We start from the raw sequence: 23,536 nt of genomic DNA on the forward strand, positions 1-23,536 counted from the left end.
TATGAAAATCGGCGTAGCTGTTCAAAATTTATACGACTATAGAGCTTCCACTATGTTATTGTATTTTTGACGTTTCCTTATGTCTGGTAAGTAAAGTTGGTTTTCCTTTGCACTCGTCAAATATGTATGGGATTTCGAATGTCTAAAAAACAATAATATAATGGACAGAGTATAGTGTTTGAATGTCGAGGGTTTTTAACTTCGTTTAGGTTATACATTAAAACACTAATACTTACGTAGTGTCTTCGTCGATGTGGCTGTCGATGCTACCGGGGTCCGGTTCTTTTGGACTGCCTCCAGTGATCAAGTTGAACTTATCTGAAAAATGCGTGATCATAGTTAGACACGGCATTACTATAGTATGAGTATGTGGATGATTAAATATAATACTCGTAAAGTTAGCTTTATGTACTTATTCTTTCCACGAAGTCTTTATTTTTTATCTTACTTATGTATTTGGATTGCTGACGGTTTCAATTATATCCAGACATATTATGTAGGTAACTATATTATGTTTTTAAGATTTCTGAAAAAACCCAATAGTGGGATGCAAGATGTAGCACCAGTCCAGCGCTTATTTTGCAAGAACAATTGTAATTGAATGTTGGTGCAGGATCCTATTACATACTACGTAGTATTTCTTTAACAATCGGTAACAATAACAACCAAGTTCAATTTACTATTTCTACAGAGCCGGTGGCCGCTGGGGAAAACGCTACCTACTTGAAGTAGCCGAGTTGTGACCAGTGTGACCTTGCATCGACCACCAATCTTATACAGGGTGTGCAAAAATGTAATACGTTTAATATCTTAAGTATTGGTAGCGACATACGTGGTGTTGAGGAAATGGTCGAGTGGAGGGAGGAAGTGGAGCTCATTATTCTGAACAAAACTGCCGAAGATATCGGTGAACATAAGAAAAATACATACAGTCGAATTTAGAACCTCCTTCTTTTCTCGAAGTCGGTTAAAAAGAGAGAAGTCGGTTAAAAAGTGAAAAAAGAACCTTATCTTTCGGCTATCGATACCTCTTTTGCAACACCACGTATGTGCTACTCTACAAATAGCTAAGTAGGAGCTTATTTCACCTTCATTGTCGCGTGTTTAAAATAGACTACAGGGGGGTCACTCTATATGACGAATAAGGATGTTTCGGAGCATTACTGCGCGAGCCACGACTCTATCCCATATAAAACGTGCCGATTGCACTACAGCTCTCGTTTGTTCCTTTTTCGTCAGTATAGAGTAAACCCCCAGTGCTGCAAGACACTCCTCTCACACCGCAGGTGCTAAGCCTCCGAAGCGTTTTTTAATCCCTTAAGTCCAGAACGTTTATTCAATAAGAAGCTTCGTAAAACTCAATGAAACAGTACAGATACAAGTATGCAGGATATTTAATATTCTAGATGAATCTCTGTGATAGATGGCAAAAGAGCAAAATGAGATTAGAAAGATGTTGCCGTTAAAATAGTTAACAGCCGAAACTTTAATGTCTAAATTTTTAAAATTTTATTTAAATTAAGTGTGATAAATACAGGTGTTATAATTATAACGTGGCTTTGTCTATCTATACAGATAGCTATCCATACGGTGGTACCCATACCCTAGCGCCTATACGGATGAACCGATTTTGGTTAATTTTCATAACAGAATATAAATATTGTAAGATACTGACCGAACCAACTGGAGGCCTGTCGCTTGAGTCTCCGGAGTGCGACGCCGATGTCGAGGCCTTCGTCCTTCACCTCTAAGTATTCGTTCTTGGCATCTTCTTCACCTTCCCAATAAATATCTTCTGCTGCTATTGCCTGTAAAGAAAAAAATAACTTGTTCTATTACTAAGTTCGCGATTATTATTTTATGGATTTTTATTTACTTTATCAAGACTTTGTCATGTGTAATTTGAATATGAGGGAGGACCATAGATTTTATTTTATTTTATTTTTGTTGTACCTAATACATACATACATACTTAAATATTTTTCACAACGTGCATGATAAGGGCCCACCGTTATATTAATAATACCTTTACCAAATACCTAAACAAACTGCTTATTGTAAGTAAATATACGAAATTCAATGCTGTTGACCTCTCCCACCCGCACATTTCATTCCAAATTCCAACGATGACGCGTTTGCTAATTGCCGAGAATCATTTTTAAATTAAGAACCGAACCTCTATAACTGGAATGCTATAAACAAACATTTTTTTCTCTAATTCTAGCCAGCCAAACCGTAAATAATAGCTCCAATACGCGAAGAGTCATGATTTGCTAATAAATCGAGTGGAGGGCCGCAATTATAAGCAAGTGATGGGGCCAAGGAACAAGAGGGGATTTGTTCGCAATTTTAGTTAGTCCAACATGATCCATTCAACGCGGGCGGGACGCGCGCGGCGTCGTAATGGGGCTGGAGCCTGGCCGGCGAGGAAGCCCCCACGACCTCCCACTACGTATAACAGGCATTTAGCTTAACGTTGACAATCGCCAGATTTATGGCATTTACGAGTGTTCTGATTTTCTCTGTTGATGCGCCGCGTACTCGCAGAATCATAAAGAAGCGCTAGTCTTCTCTTTGTTGGTCTAGCCTACTACTTACACCCATGTTCTTAGTTGTTTGCTCAACTTTCGTAGCGTTTTTTAAAGAGCTTTTAGTGGAGGGTGAAATGTTTAAAGTTTCTTTTTTTACTTTTATGTCGAGGCGTAAGGATTAAGAAATACTAAGCGGTTGTGCTGCATTTTTACTATTATACAATACCTGTATAACGTAGCAAGATTTCAATGTCAATAGGTACATAATAAAAGCTATAATCCCAAAATGAAACCTAATCAAAACACATAAAGCTATTTTGAAAGTTCTTTATTGAGCCGAACCGCAGCCGGTGTATATCGTAGGCAGCGTATGTTGGTCGGTGACCGCAAAATTCAACATTGGGGCAAACGTTTATGAATCTTAAAACTATGTCGTTACGTGTTTTATTTGAGGTTTATGGAAATGTTGGTTTTCAGCACGGTCGAACGGTCATTGTAAGTGCACGTTAGCGTCCAATGCAACCAATAGTGCATCTAACATCTGAAAGCTTCCTAATAAAGAAAACTGGTACACTTTTCAATCACTACGCCTACCTATGACGGTAGCGATTCTTAAGGCATAATAGTAAATTACAATTTCAAAATATACCAAAGAACTTTTGACGAATTTCACATTTAATGTCTCCGTTAGGCAGAGACCGCACTACGCGTTTTTGCCGCTAGCGGTTAATTGCTACAACCGCGAAACCGCTTGAGCCAAATGGCGGTAAATCTTTCAATTAAATATTTGAGAGAACATCCTGACAAGATTGTCGGTAGCCAGCTTAGATTTTACAAATTGTGCATCAGTAGGTACATCTCCTTCATGGATACAATATAATTCTACTAAAACCTAAAAACCGCTTGCGGCTAAACGCAGGGAGTGCGCGCCAACTAGGTTCTATAGATCACAATTTTGACGCGGTTTTATAGAGATTTTTTTTTCGAAAAAGTACATGGTTTTAAAATGACCGCGACCGACGCGGGATAAAAGTCACTTTTCGTCACTTGACCGCTTGTCTTAATTTTTTAGTCATACATAAAAAATATATCATGCGATTAAAAACCACAGCCGTTCAACCGTAGTGCGGTTAAACGCCTTAACATAAGTTAAAAAAGTTATTATTTATTATATTATTAAAAAATAAAAAAAGTTATTATTTAATTGTTTATTATTACTTTTTTCTAATTCCAGAATAAAGTTTTGACAGTAATGTTATACTCACTTGTATCAGCGTGTATAATACGAAACGAAAACATTGACTACTACCTAGCTACCTACCCACAGTTTAAAAAAAATTGTAGCAGCTAAAAGCTTGGGAGCAGACCCTTTATTGGTACAACAAGCAAGAAACTAAATAATAAAGTATTTACAGTAACCTAATATCGGAAAGAAGTATTGTGGAAAATCAGGTTTTCATTCAAAAAATAACATAAAGTAGTAGGTAAGTATTATTGTTGCAATACCTACTCCAATATAGATAAAACACCCACGCTCTAAATGGAATAAAAGAAATTTCAAGATTTCCGCGATATAGATATTTTTAAACTTACTTGCTTCTGGTACAGCGGTACCTAATAGAATGGATGGCACTTAAGGGCCCGTACAGGGTGACGTGCCGCGCCAATTTTGGGTTTTCAATGCTCTTCACACAGCACACGCAGTGACACGCACACATGTAAGTTTGCACAGTGGGTCGATAAACTTTTACTCGCCAACGTTATTGACAATTATGTTCAAGTACATTTTGGGTGATTTTAGGGTAAATAAGTATAATTCTTACTTACACTGGTAGGCACCAGGAAAGAGTAGAAATTAATAGGGGTGCCACTTTACTCTATACTCGGAACCCGATTAGCTTTCTCAAACAAATGTGGTATTTACTTGTAGAAAGGTAACTACAAGTATTAAAGTGTAGATAATAAGTTTCGGGCATCCTCCAGCCAACTGAACCCCGACGACAAAGCAAACATAGTGTCGCAAAAGGGCTATACTAAGCCAAAAGGGGATGACTCAAGGAGTCATTCTGGACAACTTTTGTTCTACGAGATTGGCAAATTCGCGAAAAAAAAATATTCGTTTTCCATGGTAAAAAGTCACATGTCCAACAAAGTTTCTATTTTGATGTATGAGGTATTGTTAGAAGCGTATTGATGGCGCGATGGTTATAGGCTATGTGACGTTCCATTAAAATGTACATAGCGCCCTCTAGAGGACATAACGTGATGATCGAAAAAATAATAATTCAACTTTGCCGTGTAAGGTATCAAATGAAAGGGCTTGATTTTCACATTACAAAAATATGCATATTGAAGGTATTTAAATAACAACACCAAAATTATTGAAATAAAAAATGATCATGAACTACTGACGTAAAATTTCATAAAATAAAAACAACTAAAAAGTTACAAATAAAAAAATACAATTATAAACAAACGAAAAACCCGACTGTGCGCTAAAAACATGAAAACAAGTCCCAATGTTTATGGAAAGTATCGCAGGCGGGGAACAACTTGACCGCCACTCAAGGCCGTTTTCTAAGTAACATTCAGCTAAATGGTGAACCCTCTGCTGGTCCCCGCCTACGATACTTTCCATTAACATTGGGACTTGTCAAGAAAACTCAACAGGGGTTTCCATACTAAAGTGAACAGGACTGAAAACCATCACACTTTTTACCTTTAAATTGCGCTAATTTTGTTAGTTTTTCTGTTGAATTTTGTCCACCTTTTCTGATTGTTTTGGCCATATCTTGGTGATACCTAAATCGATTTGATATTGAAATATCTCATTTGAAAGCTTATAAGTTGACAATGTTTTTAAGCTGAAGTGCACAAAAAATTGTTGTATGAAATTCTTTTTCAATTTAACTTATTTCTTTTTAGGTTTTGAATATTTTTAAAAAATGTTTATCTATTTTGAGGTATTGTGTCTAATTTAAGTCAAATAATGCACATTTGATCATTTTAATAAGTTTATTAAGATGTTACTAATTCAAAACAAACCAAAAAAGTATTGAAATATGGCTAGTTTTTTTATTTTCGGTTTTAAACATGAAATTTTGGCAAAAATTCAAAAAATCTTTAAATATTAAATATCTTAGAAATGGTTAAGTTTCGGATAATGCATTATAGGGTATAATCGACTGGAAATGCCTTCCTCTATCACCTCCTGAAAGGATCAGGTCTACTTACCAATAACCCTGTATACCGCTTTTTCAATACCTTTAAGTACATTTTTTGGTAGCAGCATAATATTTTTACTTAATTTTAGGGTTTCGAACGTCAAAAGAAAAAAAGCAACCGTTATAGGATCTCTTTGTCCGTCTGTCTGACTGACTGTCTGTCACCGCCCTTTTTCTCAGAAACGGGTAAAGATATCAAGCTGATATTTCGCATAGATGGGGAGTACCCCAAAAAAAATATTATGGTACTCCCTGTCCCACACAAGTAAATTGGGGCTTATATTTTTTCCAGTTATTTTGATGTGTATCCTTTTTTTGAGTCATTCGTCAAGTCGCGCGCCTTAGACTCGCGCGCCACGCGCAAGTTGCCCCTCCCGTATTAACCTACTTTTTTTGTTGTCAACTCGCTCGACTGTGAAAATATGTAGAGTCAACCACAAAAGTAATAATTTATTATGCTTAAGGTAACTACTTAAAATGTATAGGGTATTTTATAGGACTTTACTTTAAAATAAAATCAGTAATTAATCTCGCTTGGCAAACTGTTCTCTGCGAACACCAACCATTTTTATTTGTTCGGTCTTTGTTATATTTATAACCTGCACGAAGCAGTACCGACTTTCCTTGCTGGGATGTTATGATTTCATGTGCAATTTTATTACTAAATGGACCTGCTTGCGATGAACTTCCTGGAAGTAATTCTTACAGTTAGGTCTGTCTCTTTGACCAATGAAATAAACGAAATTTGTTTTAAATTTTAGTGCTAATTCGATATTTAATGTAACGGTAACACAACGAAAACGTAACACTGTGTTTATATTACGGCAAAGTAGACTTGGTAATATAGTAAAGTTAATTTATTATAGGCTTACCCCCACAATACATAAAAAACAGTAAAAACTGCCACATTTTAATATTTTTGCGCTGTAAGTAATGCACTGTACATCTCTGCTTCGAATTAGGAGTAACACTAAAACGACATCACTAAAACAATGTAGTTTTAATGACGGTTTTTGCAACAAAAACAAGGACATAGCTATGGCAGGTAAAATTTGCGCACGGCATGAGAGAGATAGCAATTTTGGGTATCATGCGTCATAGGTCACATCCCCTTTTGCCTTATTCCGCACTTCCAACAGAGGCTTTACTGTATCTTTATCCCGAAATCAAAGCATCTTCTTTAATGGTGACTGTCTAGTCGGTACCTTCTTATGCTAATCAGCCAGGGAGACAATATTTAACTATATTTTTTAGTTTCAATTCGTTTGCATCTGACCGTACTTTACATGGGCTCGCGAGTTGACGATATAAAAAAACAGAAGATGCCAACTCGCGTGGCGCGCGACTCTAAGGCGCGCGACTTGACGAAGGACTCCTTTTTTTTCTTTGTTGTTTTGTATAAGTATGTGTTTCTTTTCTTTAAATCTGTATTTTTTTTGTTGTTGCTGTCTATGTGTCGAATAAATGTATCTTTATCTTCAAATCTACTGTCTAGGCTACTGTCAAGGAATAGAAGGAATTCCGTCATTGACAATTTTACGTTACGAATTTATTTTTATTTATTTTATTTTTATTTTTACATTTTCGTGGAGAACCAACATCATTTTGTTAATAAATAATAATTACTTATGAACACATAACAACTTGATGCCATTAACAGAATGAACTTAGTAAACCCAGTAAACCTAACACATCCAGAGGAAAAATAAAATCTCTTTCTCTCTCTCTGAAAAACATACTTAATAGCCTAAACTCGATGCTTTTAGCTATTAACATCTTTGAAATAAAATTGAGCCACCACCGTGTTACTGCCCTCATCAGATCCTCACGAGACCATACCTCAACCAGCACCAAGAGACTGTATTTTTGATCCCTAACCTAATGTTCGTGCGTATTGTCATCACTTAGATCCATTCGCTATATTCCTGCCATCAGACCTTTACGAGACTGTAATGTCACGAGAATATTGCACACTATCTAATTTAATTTAATGTATTGAATATACTGGAAGAATTATGATTCCTCAATTTCAAATCAAATTATGTTGGTGTCATAAAAGTTGAAAAAGTGCAATGACAACCAATGTGCAGTGATTTTGTATCTGTACACGATAAGATCGCGAGCTGTCAGTGCTGCCTAAACCGACGTGACCCTTCTTTGGAGGCCAGCGGCCAACTGAGTCAAACGTCACTTGTGTTTATGATTTTATAACACAGAAAGCCGCCATAGATATTTGTATGAAGATTTGAGGGAAAAAAATTGCTCAAGTTTGGGATTAATTTACACAAAATAAGTGTGTGTTTATTAAAAAACAAGGTATTTAGCGCCTAGTCCAAGCCTTTAACTTTATAATATGATAAAAATCATATGAAAATTCTTAATAATTACGACAAAGTTGTTACAATACGGGAGTGTAATTTTCTGGTTTTTCGTCATATTCTGAATTTTATTTACAGTTATCCATAATCATTTACTTGAATTCGAATCATTCAGCACCTAGCTAGACTCTTCGGCTACCTGTGTGATTTTTTTCAAGGTTGTAGAGCATCGTTTACTACATAATTCTATGACAATGCCAACCCTCGATTACCCCTTGCAGACCCTTAAATGGTCTCTATTTATTTCCGTTTTTCCACGAAATTTGACACGTTCACGAACAGAGTCGTGAACACTAGTTTCGATCCTCCGTTAACGTTGCGTATCGTCAACTGTCACTGTCAAAATGTAAGGCAAAGTTAGTTCCAAAAGTGATTTTGTTTTTTCCATATGTTAGGTGGAATTTCAGCAAACGCTAAACGTATTTAGTAGCCTGTCTGTCAGTTAGTACAAAATGTATTTAAAACGTTTAGCGTTTGGTAAAAGTGACCCTTCGTGTAGATTCAAAATAGTATCGAATCCAGTGCTCGCTGCACAGTTCATGATTGGAAAATCTTGTGATACCTATTCTATCTTAAAATCCTATAAGTACATTAGTCGTTCCAACTTAAAACGTATTGGCATATCTCAATATATAAACACTTTTCCTTCGATCGAGCTCTTTTTTAATTAAAATATCTCATAATGATTCTCAAAATCTTACGGTGAAGGAAAACATCGTGAGGAAACCTGCATATCTAGATTTAGCACATCTAGATATGTGAACCCACCAACCCGCAGTGGACCAGCGTGGTGGGAAATGGTCCAAGCTTAGGAAGGCAGTTTAGACCTTGGGGATATGCACAAAGGTTCCATTCGAGAGAGCCAGGTGCAGGTACTGTCACCCCCAACAGAGAATAGAATATAATAGAATAGAATAGAATAGATTCTCAAAAAAACTGCACTAAAAGAGCATGCATGACAAATTGCGATATTCTGGTCCCTTCTGAGCCTGGTCCATCAGCCTCCAAGGCATGACGTTGACTTTCGGGACATTCTGTATACATTCAATCCTAACTAATATTATAAATGCGAAAGTAACTGTGTCTGTCTGTCTGTCTCTCTGTGTGCTACTCTTTCACGCCAAAACTACTGAACTGATTTGAATTAAGTTTAGTATAACATATGGTCTAGACCCTGAGAAAGAACATAGGCTACTTTTTATCCCGAAATTCCCACGGGAAAACTTTTTAAGGCGAAGCGAAGCTTGCGGCAAAATGTAAGGCAAAGTTAGTTCCAAAAGTGATTTTGTTTTTTCCATATGTTAGGTGGAATTTCAGCAAACGCTAAACGTATTTAGTAGCCTGTCTGTCAGTTAGTACAAAATGTATTTAAAACGTTTAGCGTTTGGTAAAAGTGACCCTTCGTGTAGATTCAAAATAGTATCGAATCCAGTGCTCGCTGCACAGTTCATGATTGGAAAATCTTGTGATACCTATGCTATCTTAAAATCCTATAAGTACATTAGTCGTTCCAACTTAAAACGTATTGGCATATCTCAATATATAAACACTTTTCCTTCGATCGAGCTCTTTTTTAATTAAAATATCTCATAATGATTCTCAAAATCTTACGGTGAAGGAAAACATCGTGAGGAAACCTGCATATCTAGATTTAGCACATCTAGATATGTGAACCCACCAACCCGCAGTGGACCAGCGTGGTGGGAAATGGTCCAAGCTTAGGAAGGCAGTTTAGACCTTGGGGATATGCACAAAGGTTCCATTCGAGAGAGCCAGGTGCAGGTACTGTCACCCCCAACAGAGAATAGAATAGAATAGAATAGATTCTCAAAAAAACTGCACTAAAAGAGCATGCATGACAAATTGCGATATTCTGGTCCCTTCTGAGCCTGGTCCATCAGCCTCCAAGGCATGACGTTGACTTTCGGGACATTCTGTATACATTCAATCCTAACTAATATTATAAATGCGAAAGTAACTGTGTCTGTCTGTCTGTCTCTCTGTGTGCTACTCTTTCACGCCAAAACTACTGAACTGATTTGAATTAAGTTTAGTATAACATATGGTCTAGACCCTGAGAAAGAACATAGGCTACTTTTTATCCCGAAATTCCCACGGGAAAACTTTTTAAGGCGAAGCGAAGCTTGCGGCAAAATGTAAGGCAAAGTTAGTTCCAAAAGTGATTTTGTTTTTTCCATATGTTAGGTGGAATTTCAGCAAACGCTAAACGTATTTAGTAGCCTGTCTGTCAGTTAGTACAAAATGTATTTAAAACGTTTAGCGTTTGGTAAAAGTGACCCTTCGTGTAGATTCAAAATAGTATCGAATCCAGTGCTCGCTGCACAGTTCATGATTGGAAAATCTTGTGATACCTATGCTATCTTAAAATCCTATAAGTACATTAGTCGTTCCAACTTAAAACGTATTGGCATATCTCAATATATAAACACTTTTCCTTCGATCGAGCTCTTTTTTAATTAAAATATCTCATAATGATTCTCAAAATCTTACGGTGAAGGAAAACATCGTGAGGAAACCTGCATATCTAGATTTAGCACATCTAGATATGTGAACCCACCAACCCGCAGTGGACCAGCGTGGTGGGAAATGGTCCAAGCTTAGGAAGGCAGTTTAGACCTTGGGGATATGCACAAAGGTTCCATTCGAGAGAGCCAGGTGCAGGTACTGTCACCCCCAACAGAGAATAGAATAGAATAGAATAGATTCTCAAAAAAACTGCACTAAAAGAGCATGCATGACAAATTGCGATATTCTGGTCCCTTCTGAGCCTGGTCCATCAGCCTCCAAGGCATGACGTTGACTTTCGGGACATTCTGTATACATTCAATCCTAACTAATATTATAAATGCGAAAGTAACTGTGTCTGTCTGTCTGTCTCTCTGTGTGCTACTCTTTCACGCCAAAACTACTGAACTGATTTGAATTAAGTTTAGTATAACATATGGTCTAGACCCTGAGAAAGAACATAGGCTACTTTTTATCCCGAAATTCCCACGGGAAAACTTTTTAAGGCGAAGCGAAGCTTGCGGGAACAGCTAGTACAATATAAAATAGTGTGAATTCAACGGCCCCCTGAAGGAGGGCAGGTGGAGACAGGTAGATTTCAGAGCGAGACAGGTAGCTGTTCAGAGGGTTTCGCGATAATGAACCCCGGCCGACCGTCTAATTGTCTTCTCAATTAGTGAACCGCCCGATACCTGCTCTCTATTTCCTACACATAAATTATAAACAAAGAAAAACTTCGCGAAATATTAATTCTCTAAATAAATAATTAAGTAATCGGATAACTTAACCTAAAATTATTATAGGTATTTACGATACGTATGTATAAAATCATTTTCATGAATAACTTTTCAAATGCGACACTCTTGGCAGACATGTTTCTTCAAAATGCGTTCATTTATTAGCGAACTTATATTTGCAATAATGTAAAATCAGATCTAGGTACTTAATGATAAGGCTTAGGTACCTTTTTACCTAATAAATTGAAAGGTTTTTTCTAAGTATGTGAAAGTTCTGAACACGAATAATATTGGTAGGAAAATATTCGACATGGTTTGATACTGAATACAAATATAATGGACCAATCCAATACCACCTGTTGAATCGCTTGAGGCCATTCTAGTTTGTTCGAAATAAATGACAATGGTTGAAATCTCAACAGGGAAGTAGGTATTATGTAAATCTAGAAACAGAAAAATCTTCAAAAGTGAAAAAAGAAGACGCACTATTCGCATTCATGCTGTATTAGAAGACGATACAATTGTATTTTTGTCTGAAATCCTAACTTATAATTTATAACCTAATCCTAACTAATATTATAAATGCGAAAGTAACTGTGTCTGTCTGTCTGTCTGTCTGTCTGTCTGTCTGTTTGTCTGTCTGTTACGCTTTCACGCCAAAACTACTGCACGGATTTGAATGAAATTTGATATACATAAATAAAAATTAACAACATTAATATAGAGTAAGTATGTATTGTAGTATGCCTCGTTAAGCCGATGAACGAAAATCAGTCTTAATCGTATTAAAATGTAAAAATGTAAATTAAAATTACTTATAGGTAAATGAATTGACGCAGTGTACCAAATAATACTTATCAAAATAATAAAAACAATAATACACTTTAAACTTTAAATTAACACTCTTATATAAATTTCCTGAACTGGACACTGGAAATACACAGACGAGCAATGAAAAAGTTCCACCTCGTCATTGTCGTTAATTAGACAGAAACTTTTTCATTGCTCGTGAGTTGATTGTATTATAAACGCATTAGTTAGGCTTGCTTTCTTAGTATCATAGTTGGTATTACAATTACTATTATTTTAGTAGCTACACTCACGGGTACTAAACGGAAAAGGCTAGCTTATTGCCGTCTTCTGCAACATTGAAGTACATTTATCAGAGCATCAGGATATTACCAACTAAAATCGGTAATATTTTGTTCCAATTTTAAATTAAATGTTTGAAAAAATGGAGGTTGCTTGCTGTCGGAATTTTGTGAGTGGAACTTTTTCATTGCCCGGCAGTGTAGTAAGTCCTCGTGAAGTCTGACGGGAGTGATCTTTTGTAACAACGATAAACGATAATTGATAAGATAAGTTCCATTCCAACAAAGGAAATACCAACTGCAGACACTGTCTATTGATTTCCATCACTGAACAAGTCAAAAGCTCAAGTAATTTATATTTAAATTGAATTCACAGCATCCATCCGGTCTAGTAATAGGCTTACAAAAAATATATATCATTATCTTTTCTGTGCCAGCAATAGTGAATAATTTTCAGCGCTACAAATTCAATAATGTGTGACATCGTATGCGCGGCAACGCTGGGTAAATAAGTTACACATTGAGTTAAAACTCAATAAAATTATAAAACAGAATGACACTCTTTCAGTGATTTATTTATGATGACATGCCATAGTCAGCCTTAAATGAACAGTAGTTATAAATACTGGGAGATCGTATAACTATTTTTTTGTTTCATCATCTTAATTCATAACCCATGACGTCCCGACTGCTGGGGCACGGCACGGGTCTCCTTCCAGCGAAGGGTTTTAGGTCCAGTCCACCATGCGGTGAGGATTGGTGTGCCCTAGAGTTCACTTGCCAAGCTAAGGGTTCAAAATGAATACATTAATCCTGAGCCGGCCTGACAATAATCCTACACTCATTCATTTAATCGAATCGAATAACAATAAACTTAGTATGTTTTTGAAAAGAGCTACGTGTTGCTCCGTACAGTTATAAACTAACACCTTGTAGCGTTGATAGAAAAGCCGACTTGCATCGATAAAAAAAACTTTAGGTGAATTAGGAATCGTAAACAAACATGTCAAAATTTAGGTAAAATGGTTCAAGGCTGCAACCCACTTATTTTAAAGCTAACAATTCTATCATCGGCCCATGCAACCATTCCCGGCCTTGCGCCGCGCCGGGATCCACTAGGAATATGTACAAAAATAATAATAATCGGGCAAGTAAGTGAAATAGCGTGGTAACCGACCGGGCGCGCCATCCCAGGGGGTCTACTCCTGCACCAAGACATAAGAAGTTTCAGAGAGCTGTCATGCGATCCGTACGTCTAAAGCAACGAGATAGCATTGTGGATAGCACAGCCGCAGCAGCGCCCCGAAATAATTATGGATTTCTGAAGCTAGAGTGCCGCTCCTGGCGCGGATGGGTTTGTGTTGACTCGACAAACAGATTAGCTGCTACACCGCATGTTTGCTGACCCACTAACCGTGCTTGTGGCAGTATTTGGAAACTAATTCGTTTTCCTGTTTCACCGAAATTGTTAGCGAGTCCTCCAATAAAGACCAAATATTTTTTTGACTTTTCTTTACACTTGTTTCACATTCAATTTACAGTATTTCTGTCAGCGTAACGAACACAATTTTATTACTGCGAATATTGCGATTGCAGTGTAAAATAAAATTGTCCAGACTTCACAATCAATTGATATGGTCCTAGCTAACTAATAGATAGTGAGTAACGAAGCGTAAACTGCATTACTTCTATCCCATTGGTGTATTAAACTTGATTGTTTGTTTATTGGATGGCTAATTGGGGGCGACAGTGGCGACGTTCCTTGAATCCGGCTGCGTGTGTTTGCATTCATACTCGTATTCAGAGAACTAGCGAAACGACAAAGGGTGACGTAATCAAGTGTTTATATTCTCTTTGGACGTATGTCTCACCTCACTCGACACTAATAATTGCCATGTCGAATATTATGTCAAATGTGTTTTGTTTTTGTTATGCTATAGGTATACTTTATAATTTTGCATGACCCCATCATCATTAGATAAGTATCTGGCCCCCGATCCTGAACTTGTTATGACCACGATTTTCGGATTTTAATTGTTTTAATTTTGACACTAATTACTTCGTAAATTTTAATTTTACTTCGTGTTGACTTCGCGATACTGTTAGTTTAATGAGTTGATTGTAGGTCGGTACTTATATCGTTCGCTGAAACCAATCTCGACAAATATCATTATCAATAAATGCCTATGTAAGTAAGTAGGTTTAATAATATATAATATAATATTTACGGTTTATCCGTATTAAGGTTCGCCACCATCAAGGCAATATTTGACAATAAGTCTGCGTATTCTCATTGTTTGATTTATTCTGTATCAGTAATTTTTTCATCATATTTTACTGTAATTACTCAACAGTTTATATACGGCGGCCATAGGTCAGCGTATCTTATTCAGTGACTGTCTAACAATATGGATGTCTGACTGACTAATCCTTTCACAACGGTGACAAATCCAAACTTTAGAGTTGGTCACATGGTCACCGACACGGTAAGAATTCCTTCTTAGCGTGCGATAATCTTATTAATAAAAGCTTATCATCCACAGACGTGAGTATGTTTAACATCATTTACACAAATTTTGATAAAATATACATAATACTATTAACACCGGATGTCAAAATCAGCCAGATGTGTAAATATTACTAGATAATATCAGCATTAACGAAATTCACAATGTTTATTTATAGGTAAATAGGTACTAATGTAAGTACTTACTGCATGTTATTTAATTGTTTTCCGAGTTTGTGAATTGGACTTATTCATAGAAATGCTAAATTTATAACCTATACTCTAATTTTTAATTCCGCGGAATTCTGACATTTCATTAGTGATACCACTAAAAAAGCTCTTCACCGAAAAAAGGTAAAATTTGGATCCATTTAAGGGCAATATTTTTTTTTAATGTTTTCATAGAAAAACATAAATCTAAATATTTACTTGCTCAAGTGAAGTAGGTAATACAAAAATAACAAATATTTCAATACTAGCTGTTGCCACGAGCTTCGCTTCACCTTAATTAGTTTTTCCGTGGGAATTCCGCGATAAAAAGGCTACTTTTTATCGCGGATTTCCCTGTATTAACTTAACACATAAGCTATTATGTGTTAATATCCAGGGTGTCAGCTAACTCCATTCCAAATTTCATTAAAATCGGTTCAGTTGTTTTGACGTGAAGAAGTAACAAAAGTACACACATACATACATACACACAATACTCACAAACTTTCGCATTTATAATATTAAGTAAAATCACGACTCACGACCATTGTATCGAATTAATTTTAATTACTTTATTTTATTCTTTAGCATGGCATCACTTGCTACTAAATTCAGGGATAACAAACCTTTTTAATCGTTTTCAAATAAAAGATTCTCAATTCGGTAAGTACATAATATGTTCGGTATATGGGTACCTATGTAAGATTATTGGAACTGCACCATATTAACATATGACAATCCATTAAGCCTAATAAACAAATATGTTTTTTTTATTGTATAAGTATGTTTATATGTTTGTTGGTATGTATGTTTGTCCACGAATATCTCGGAAACGATTGATCCGATTGTTACTATTCTGAAAAAAGGAACCCTTATTGTTGTCCGTCTGTCTGTCACCACCCTTTTTCTCAGAATTGGTTAAAGATATCAAGCTAATATTTCATATAGATGTACATAATGATGAAATTAAAAGGAAAAATATCTCAGGTAAGTAGACTTGTATGGAACCCTCAGTGCGCGAGTCCAACTGGCACTTGGCCGGTTTCTTATCGTTGACCTTTCGCGTTGTGATAGTTTGTTGATTTTTATAAACGTTATGGAGCCACAACCTGGCCCTTCCCAGGAAGCGGCCCCATCTGACAGAGCACAAGAGTCAGACTTTCTCTCTCCCAGTAAGAAGCGTCCTCGTGGTTCTTTAGCGCCTAACGTAAAGACCATCATTCTAAATATTTAAAAATATGATATTCAGACTCGTATTGAAAAAAGTACCCAGCCAAAAAAGGTTTGTGATCTCTGACATGTCAAAAATTGATAACTGTCAGAATTCCGTGAGATAAAAGATTAGAGATTACGTTGTTTTATAAGTCGATGTTTAAAAAAAATTGACAACCTTTTCGCAAAACATAGTATTGGATCCATTTTATTTAAAAGTACCTGAAGGTCGGCTTGTATTATTCTGAACTAAGTTTTTGGCTTGTAGAAGAAAGCGAGCAATAGATTTAATTTTGATTAAATGTTTGGCAAAAGTAACCCTTAATTTTTTTAATAGTGCTCCTTCTCGTTTTATGCTAAATCTTGTGGTGCGTCCTTTTTATGAATTATTACCAAATAATTTTGAATTTATTTTTATTGCATAATGTCAATTGAGCCTTACACCTACTATGACATTATACACCTACTATAGAGATAGAAAAATCCATATCGAATATCGTCATAGCAATCACACACGCAGTTATTTTGTGATTGCTCACTTCAGGAAAGTATATTATTATTATTTCATAGCGCACCTTGATCTAATGACACCCCATCATATGATTACCTACATGGACACACCATTTTATATTGTATACTCGTATGTACCTAGACATAGTGCATTAGGAAATCGATTCCAAATTATTTATACGGAACTAGAATTAAAGGCAACCTAGGTTTATGCATTTTAATTTTATATTGGTAGAGCTACCGATGCAATGTGTTTTTATCGAAGTACCTAGTACCTACCTAATTATTATACCAAGCAGGCAGCATGTCACTAAAATTTTTACCTAGATTAGCTTTTAGTATAATTATTATACACCTCAGGCTACGTTGTTTTATTTACAAATGGGTACAAATAAGTACACAATTACAATATAGAAGTTCAGATAGAAATCTTACTAGTTATTAAGGTTATTATAATAATTATGTAAGGTATGTATTGAAATTTAGAAACATATTCTATCATATTTTTTCTACTTGAAATGAAGGGTAGATAATCTAAACCTTGATTCATTCTCTAAACAGACTTGAATATGACTAGCGACAGCGACGTGCCACATTGATACCACTACTGTTACACACAACAGTCAACTTATTAAATATTCAACGGATATATTACATTAAATGTCAACGTGGAAATCTGTTACTGCATGAAATACGTAGAGTTATCATCTAGGTTCCGCTGTTATTAGATTTTGCCGAGGAAATGCGTCGGAGCGTCTTGTCGTGGCGGACGCCTCGGCTCCCAGCAGCCCTGACTTCAGCTCAGGGGCCTCGCGCTATTACCGCCTTTCAGAATAACACACAGCACGGAATTGGATACAACACAATGTTTACTTTACATTTTACCACTCCAATGACATTTTCTTGCATTATCTAATGCAAGATACAGTCATGTATTCGGAAGGCTCCAGATTGGATTTGTGGAGTAATGTTGATGTTAAGGCTAAATTGGCTATTATCACTCCCCTCAATAAGGAGAGACTTTCTATTGTTTTGGCAGTGAATCTATGGGGGAGTTTAGGTAATTGAAAATATAAACTTCAGATTTTGTTTTGGTGGGGTCATCGCTACTTTTGAAAAAAACCATGGCCCAAATCAGAATTTAGCAAAAAAGAGTATGAACCAATTTCAAACGTAATTAATGTAAGTATAAACTAAGGCATAGAGACTATAAATTTACATTGAACGTCAAACAAAGAAGGCAGCTGTTTAACATTATAGCAAGATTTTTCGCAAGTTATTTATATGGAAGTTTATTTATTTAAAATAGAACGAAACATAAACATGCGCTGGATTCGCACAACCACCTAGGTTATGTAGACATCTGTATAAGCCACCTACCAGTCATTATTTGTAATCTTATAAGTAAGAAAATCTTATGAAATATCTAGTGGGGTTACATTGATTTTACTACATTTTAATTAATTTTTAAGCACTTAAGAATTAATAAAGTTACTAAGTCATATTTTTTCTACTATACTATTGTTTCGAAGACTCTCTTCTAGATTACCAATTTATTGTCAATCCAACAAACAAATTCCGTTATTATACTCAGTATATTTCTGTAGGTATTTTTCTCCCTTGCAACCGACATGAAACGAAGATGATTGCCGGCCAGGTTCCAGAGTAATTTCCAGGTTTAATTATTCGTAAAATCTCTTTCGTGTTTAAGGCTCAAACTAGCTTACGTTTGCTGACAATTGTCCCTACTTATAGCGCGTGTGGAGAAATGGAATCTTTAACAATTGTACAAGAGAGGAGACTAGTAGGGCGCTAGGCTGACAAAGAACCCTTCAGTCTGAGGACGACAAGGGGGGAGAGGGGAGGGGAGAGCCGCCGCCGCCGCCGGAGCCGCGTCTGAACTCGCTTATAAAACCATTTTGAAAAATAACTTGGCGTTTGCAGTGTCATTTCAAAAGGGGTACTTACTTTAAAACACATTGCGATGCGATGCAAGACTCGCTTCGAAGATGGAAAATTTATCAGTAGCGAAGATTGAGATATTAACTACTTTCAATGTAATCATCAGCCCTTAATAGTTTACTTCTGGACAAAGATGCGGCATATTTGCCTGTTCCAGTTCTCGCCTGGAACTCGTCTACTCAACAGTCACGCATCCTGTAGTAGGGCAGGTCAGTCCCATTGCCACCTCAAATATTTAACAGAGAATTAAAAATATTTCGTTATTGAAAAAACCTAGCGCAGAACGTACCTACTACCAATGTACGAATATCTTAACTTTCATTACTCTACCTACTCGAATTTCCAAGAACTTAATGTAGCAATGCATACTTTTGATGACGAGATGACGAATCGTATTTGTAATCATTACTCAATATCGGGTTACGATTTACGATTCAAGTTCTAGCACAGTATGATCCATCCAGTGATAAATGACTCATCCTTGATTCGGTTTGCTTTTTCATTTAGCGTGACGATTAGCAAGGCGGATTTGGGCGCTGATGACGCCGAATATCAGAGTTTCGTAGAGCCGTGCATTAAGCGTCAATTGATATTCAACTATTGCAAGAGTTTAATCGTATCGTATTGATCCAGAAAGCCTTCGAGGTGGAAACATTATGGTCATAACAACTACTTACATGATCAATACCAACATATAAAAAATATTTGAGGTAAGCAAAAAAAATATCAATATACCGAGACGGACTATGTAAGTAAGTAATAAATAACTTTAAAAATCTCTCCGTACGTAAGTATGTAATTGATGCAATTTTTTCTCTGTAAATAAATATCAAGAAAATTCAATATCGCTTCTGTCTCGAAATACTTTTCGTACCTATCGCTTCTTTGTTTCAACTGAAGTGCGACTCTACCTTACGTGAAACGCAGTTTTTAGCTCTGCTAAACACGACTCTCTCTCGATACATTATAGTGCCACAAACTTATCTGTTCCGGTGAGAGCGAACTAAATTGGTCCATATAATCTATGACATGTCAATATGAAATTCATTAGTAAGTAATGAGGTATGGACCAATTTAGTTCGCTCTCACCGGAACAGATAAGTTTGTGGCACTATAACTACTGCGTGACAACTGACAAGTCTGACAACGCTATTTGTGAAGTTAAGCCCGTCACAGAGTTAGCTAAAATAAATATTAATATTTTTATAGCTAGGCATATTACTATATATTTTGTATACATTTTCGAAATTACCGTAAACTCAGCTATAATATATATTTCTGTGACGTCACCAAGCGATACCGTAATATACATGCAAACACTAGAACGACCATCATTTAATCAAGGCAAAATGTATATTTCTCAGCGTATGGTAGCTTGCTAAAATATATATTATAGTACGGTATATTAATATATATTATAGCTAAGTCTGTGACGGGCATAGAGTAACCCTCCATAGCGACATAAGCTGCTAAATCCTTCATAAGTGAATGCTTACCGCTCCCCGGCGAGTCCTAAATAGCAGTATACAAGGAGTCGACTCCTGGCTTCGTCGCTGTGCCGGTATTACGCCAGTCTTGTATGGAGTACCTCAATACTGTGCACATTATTGTTAAACTTGCAGATTTTTATAAAACAATTATACAGGATGATGCAAAAAGGGTATACTTAGCCGAAACCTACATGTGCAGCATAGTATATCTAAACCCGAAACTAAAATCTGAATTTCAAAATTCGAGAAAAAAAAAACATTTTCTATAGAAACTTTGTTGGTCACGTGATTTTTTACTATGGAGAATGTTTTTTTTTCAGTTTTGGGCTTAGATATACCATGATGCACATGTAGGTTTCGGCATAGTATACCCTTTTTGCAACACCCTATATATTACTTCTTTGTAATTTTTTACAGGTAGGTGAATTGGTATTATTTATTATACCAATTAAAAAATTGCATACATAATTACATATGTACGTTAGTCCTGCTAAAACTCAAAAAATACTGGACAGATTTTGCAGAATAATGTTTTGTATAAACTATGAAGCGCATATTAAGGGCAACATCAATAATGAATCATATAATAATGATTATATATAAAATATTGTATGATTTCCACCACTATAGATATGTTATGATTTCTGTTCTGGATGTGCTCTAATTTGTAAAAGCGTGTTATTGTTGTATTGGTTGTTGAAACTCAATACATACCTAATTGGAAGAGCAATTATAGAGAAAGCACCAATAACAACTTTAGATGTTCAAGAAGTTCCTAAGTTTTAGTAAGTACCTATTATAAATTATAACACACAATGCAATGTGCTTTTAATGAAGTGACCGATTTTCGGGTAAATATCGACTTAATATTACTGCATACATAAATATGCACTCACGACTGTAATCCCCGAAGGGGTAGTCACTAGTCAGATGTGGCTCACAAGTCACAAGTGAGACACCCATTTTTCGCAGCACATTTGTACTCACATGATAGGTTGCGACCATATCGTCGTTTTGGAGTAAGTACAATGCACTTAGGATAGAGAACGTGGTATTATTATACTTAAACTCCTTAATTGCAAACACAATTGAAAGAATTCATTGGTACAGGCCAGGATTTGAACCCACGGCCTCTCGATTGAGAGGACGAGGCCTTATCCATTACGCCACCACCGCTCGCAATATTACTGCACTTGCCTATCCTAACTAATATTATAAATGCGAAAGTAACTGTGTCTGTCTGTCTGTTACTCTTTCACGCCAAAACTACTGAACGGATTTGAATGAAATTTGGTATACATACGGTCTAGACCCTGGGAAAGAACATAGGCTACTTTTTATCCCGGAATTCCCACGGGAAAAACCTTTTTAAGGCGAAGCGAAGCGCGCGGGAACAGCTAGTTTTATATAAAAACTAGCTTTTCCCACCATGTCGTTTCGCTTTAGGGGTTTTTCTGTGGAAATTCCGAAATAAAAAGTATGATATATTTAATTTAACACACAGTGTCACTGTCAGCTTTGCTATAGATGCTATTTGTCAAAAAATGTTAGCCCTTTTTCATGAAAGAGTAACAAAAATCCATCTATCTATAGACAAACATTCACGTTTATAAAATAGGATTATAAAGTAAACACATACAGAAGAAATATGAACTTATCTGTCTATTTTAAATATAGGTACACACGTACCTACTTTGAAGCATTTCACGCCTAATTTCACAAGTTCACAGCTGTATTACGATTTCAGTACCGCTGCGTTTTACATTTGCTGAAATATGTATAGGGAGATGTTCGTTTGGTGTGTCAAAACCAAAACTGGTGTGTCGCATCTCCATAAACATAAGCTTTAATTTTGAAATTGCAGTATAAGAAAACATCATAAAAGCTTTGCAGTTGTTCAGTATTTTGTTTTTCACTAGATTTTAATATACTTTCTGTCAATTGTATAGGTACTTTATTATGGTAATTGTAATTAAAACAAAATGTCCGTTTATGAGATTTCGTTGAAAAATTTAAAATTGACTGCTCCAATTCAGTATGCAAATAAATATATTTAGGTGGGTATTTAATATTATACGTTCATTTCGCATATTATTAGGTATTCTGAAACCGGTTGCTCTATTCAAGTTATTGTCATTTAAATCTGTATTTAGAATATTTGTAATGCAAACTAAATAATATTATTTTGGGCTTTGGCCTCACACAGTCATGACGAATAGCCTAAATATTTTAGTTAATAATATCATACCTCCTAAATAATTAATTAAATCAGTAAATTTTATGTTCCAATTATTTTATTGTTAAGTTATTAGGTATATTATTAATAGTTTTGCAAAATAATAATAATATCATCGAAAACCGCTCCAGTACCAAAAATATTATGCTGTCTTAACACCACCTCGCTTGTCTCTCAAACATCAGTCAGATCCATACAAATTATGAGAGATTAGACCGATAAGCAATGCTGCTAGTGTTACTGGAGCCCTAATAGCGAAGTCAAACGAAATAACATTTACAAAGTAAGTAGTGTCAAAAATGATTGCAAATTTTTTCGGTATACCGAAAAAGTTTAATATTTTCAGATCTTTTTCGCGCAGAATCGGGGCGAGTTCAGCTACAGTGGCGGCGGCGGTCGAGTTTAATAGCTCATGAAATGTATGTAAGACGTCGTCGGAAGGGGATTCCGGCACCACTCGGCGGAGTTTGCAAAAAGTAAATACCTATAGCTTTGACGATCATTGTCAGACGCCACTTGCGCGCCCACTTAAACTGTCCAAGAAATGAAAAGTGGAAATCTTTAGCCTTTTCAGATACCTTTCATAGTTCGCATGCAAATATACCTACGGATGTATTTTAATGCTTTGTTGTAGGATGAATTATTTATAGACAAAGTAAAGTTGTGTGAATGTGTGTTTATTTTGGTTTCGGCACTCGGACTGGTCGGACATTCGTAACTTAGGATTTGTTAAGCTGGAAATTAAAAATAAATAATTAGAAAAAAAGCAGTCTTATTATATTAATCTTTATAAGGTTAGGGCGTTTTAGGGAAAGTTACATGTTTTCCGAAAATATGATAATACTTAGATAAATACGTGAATGATTAGATTGATATTTATCACAATCACGACGCATCTGGACAGTCTGGACACTTAAAACTAG

At 35.9% G+C, this 23,536-nt stretch overlaps 1 protein-coding gene across 10 annotated transcripts in view; it reads right to left on the reverse strand.

The window, feature by feature from the left end:
- Positions 1–23,536, reverse strand: part of LOC105384133 (basement membrane-specific heparan sulfate proteoglycan core protein) — a 150,459-nt gene that overhangs the window by 107,112 nt on the left and 19,811 nt on the right. For all 10 annotated transcript variants that reach the window (XM_048632627.1, XM_048632626.1, XM_048632628.1 and 7 more), the window contains exons 2-3: positions 1,676–1,808; positions 237–318 (exon numbers count right to left, since the gene is read on the reverse strand). In XM_048632627.1, the coding sequence (XP_048488584.1) occupies positions 237–318; positions 1,676–1,808 (215 nt within the window). The remainder of the gene's footprint in view (positions 1–236; positions 319–1,675; positions 1,809–23,536) is intronic.

Source organism: Plutella xylostella, chromosome Z (genome assembly GCF_932276165.1).
Source record: "Plutella xylostella chromosome Z, ilPluXylo3.1, whole genome shotgun sequence".
NCBI classification, from domain to species: domain Eukaryota; kingdom Metazoa; phylum Arthropoda; class Insecta; order Lepidoptera; family Plutellidae; genus Plutella; species Plutella xylostella.